General features: G+C 43.6%; 1 protein-coding gene across 1 annotated transcript; it reads right to left on the minus strand.

The window, feature by feature from the left end:
- Nucleotides 1-469: 469 nt before the first annotated feature.
- Nucleotides 470-1239, minus strand: LOC128744310 (antigen 5 like allergen Cul n 1-like). The gene is made up of 2 exons (XM_053841191.1): nt 1006-1239; nt 470-943 (listed from the first exon to the last, which is right to left on the minus strand). Exons 1-2 carry the CDS (start codon nt 1237-1239, stop codon nt 470-472), a joined length of 708 nt encoding a protein of 235 aa, XP_053697166.1.
- Between the last annotated feature and the right edge of the window lie 623 nt (nt 1240-1862).

The raw sequence follows: 1862 nt of genomic DNA on the forward strand, positions 1-1862 counted from the left end.
CTGGCTCTGGCTCTGGCTCTAGCTCTAGCTCTGGTTTTGAGCAGTGGAAAAAAAGCAAAGGTAGCAGATCGTAAATCTCATTCAATCAATGAAAATGGAAAGATTTTATTTCCAACAGGTTAAAAAGAAAGCAAAGTAATGCTCATGGAAGCTCCACGAGAAATTTGCTGACAAAATACGGTAGCGTCGTTACGTAAAATATAAACTGCTGCAAACTTATTTTCCGGAAGACTGCAAAATCAAAATAGGTTAAAATTCCCGAAAAAGTCTGTTGTCTGGCAAGCAATCTACAGCTGCGGACTGAAAAGTGCCACTTTCATATTTTGCCAATGTCGAGTTTACGCATTTTTTTCCAAATCTATACTTCCATCATAAATTTCTTTCAACTCAATAAGGATTTCCACTGCAATTTTTACCCATCACCATTTATTTGTCACCGCAAAGGCACTGACCTGTTGGCTCACACAATTTACGAAACATCCACCTTTTCATCCTTGCCACACAGCCCATCGTACTCGCTGTCGCAGCCGGACTTGCACTCCGAGCATGCTTTACCCTGCTTGTAGACCGGTGTTCCGATCATGTTCGTGTAGGAATAGTTGCAAACCAGCTGAACCCACAGGTATTCGCCCTGGCGATACTTGATCATTCCGCAACCAACTCGACTAGCCACATCCCGCGTCAGCATCGTGAAGTGTAGTGCTTTCTCCTTGTCGTACAGTTTTTTGATCAGCTTCGGAGTGGCAAAATGACGCTCATCCCACCATTCCTTAACCAGCGTTTTCAACGTTGCTTCGATATCGATGTCGTTTCCGCTTGTTCCCCAGCTGGCGATATTTTGGCCGGAATTCGGATAACTCTTCGTATTGTGGCACTTGTCATGGGCGAACTCGCATTGAATGGCGTTCAGCTCTGCCAGATAAGCTAAATCGTCATCCCAGTCCTGCAGAACAAACAAATTTTAATCACCAACAACTATACGGGGGGGTTTTAACGGGAATTCACCATTCGAACCATGCTGGAAGCCGAAGGCAACCAGTCCAGCTCTCCCTTAGCCACCTGATTCCGGTAGTTGTTGTGCTCATCCAGCAGAATTTTCTTCAACTTATCGTCGAAGGTGTACTTGGAACCATCCTTACAAGCGCTAGACAATTCGGTCTTGGCGTTACAACCGATGTGAGCAACTCCTTGGTCACACAATTCCGTATCACAATAGTCCTGCGACAGGACTAGAACCATTGCAAACGCGCACAGTAAAACCCCGACCAGCTGGAACATCCTGAACCAAGTTCGAATACGGGAAACTGAATGAGCCTAGCCGGATTACTTGGGCTGCAATTTATAGTAGAACTGCGAAACGCCCGGCCCGTGGTCAATTGGTGATAATTTAGACCAAACGCAACGGGGGTAATTTTGATCCTCGATAGGCCATAATGATCTCGCAGGGTAAATATGGTTCGGCGCTCCGATTTTCTAGAACTATAATTAGGGCTTGCATTTAATTCGAATCATAGGGTTCCGCCGAATGATTTTTTTTTTTTGGTGGGAAGTACCTACAATGTGTGGAATATTGGCATATCAGCTATCGCTAATTGGTTCCTAGACTGAGCAATCATATGAACTTATTATTCAATTTGAATATGAATTCGTTAGTAACGCGATCGAAATCAGATTGTTCGCAAATTACTGCAACATGGTGCCAATGCGATCCCAATCGGTTGATATTGTTCTCAGTTCTATATTTGAGTTTGGATATTTCACTATCTGTGGGAATCATAACATCATCCAACAAACATTTTTCTGTTTGAGAGTATAGGCTTTTATCACGGAACAGAAGTTAAAAGTCCAAGCAATGAAGATCA

The sequence above is a fragment of the Sabethes cyaneus genome, chromosome 3, assembly GCF_943734655.1.
Source record: "Sabethes cyaneus chromosome 3, idSabCyanKW18_F2, whole genome shotgun sequence".
Lineage (NCBI taxonomy): Eukaryota > Metazoa > Arthropoda > Insecta > Diptera > Culicidae > Sabethes > Sabethes cyaneus.

Excerpts from the sequence above, each read along its gene's own strand:
- LOC128744310 (XM_053841191.1), bottom strand. The coding sequence starts at position 1,239 with ATGGTTCTAGTCCTGTCGCAGGACTATTGTGATACGGAATTGTGTGAC. Across the intron at positions 944-1,005 it reads CTTCCAGCATGGTTCGAATG|GACTGGGATGACGATTTAGC; the intron begins GTGAATTCCCGT and ends TTTGTTCTGCAG.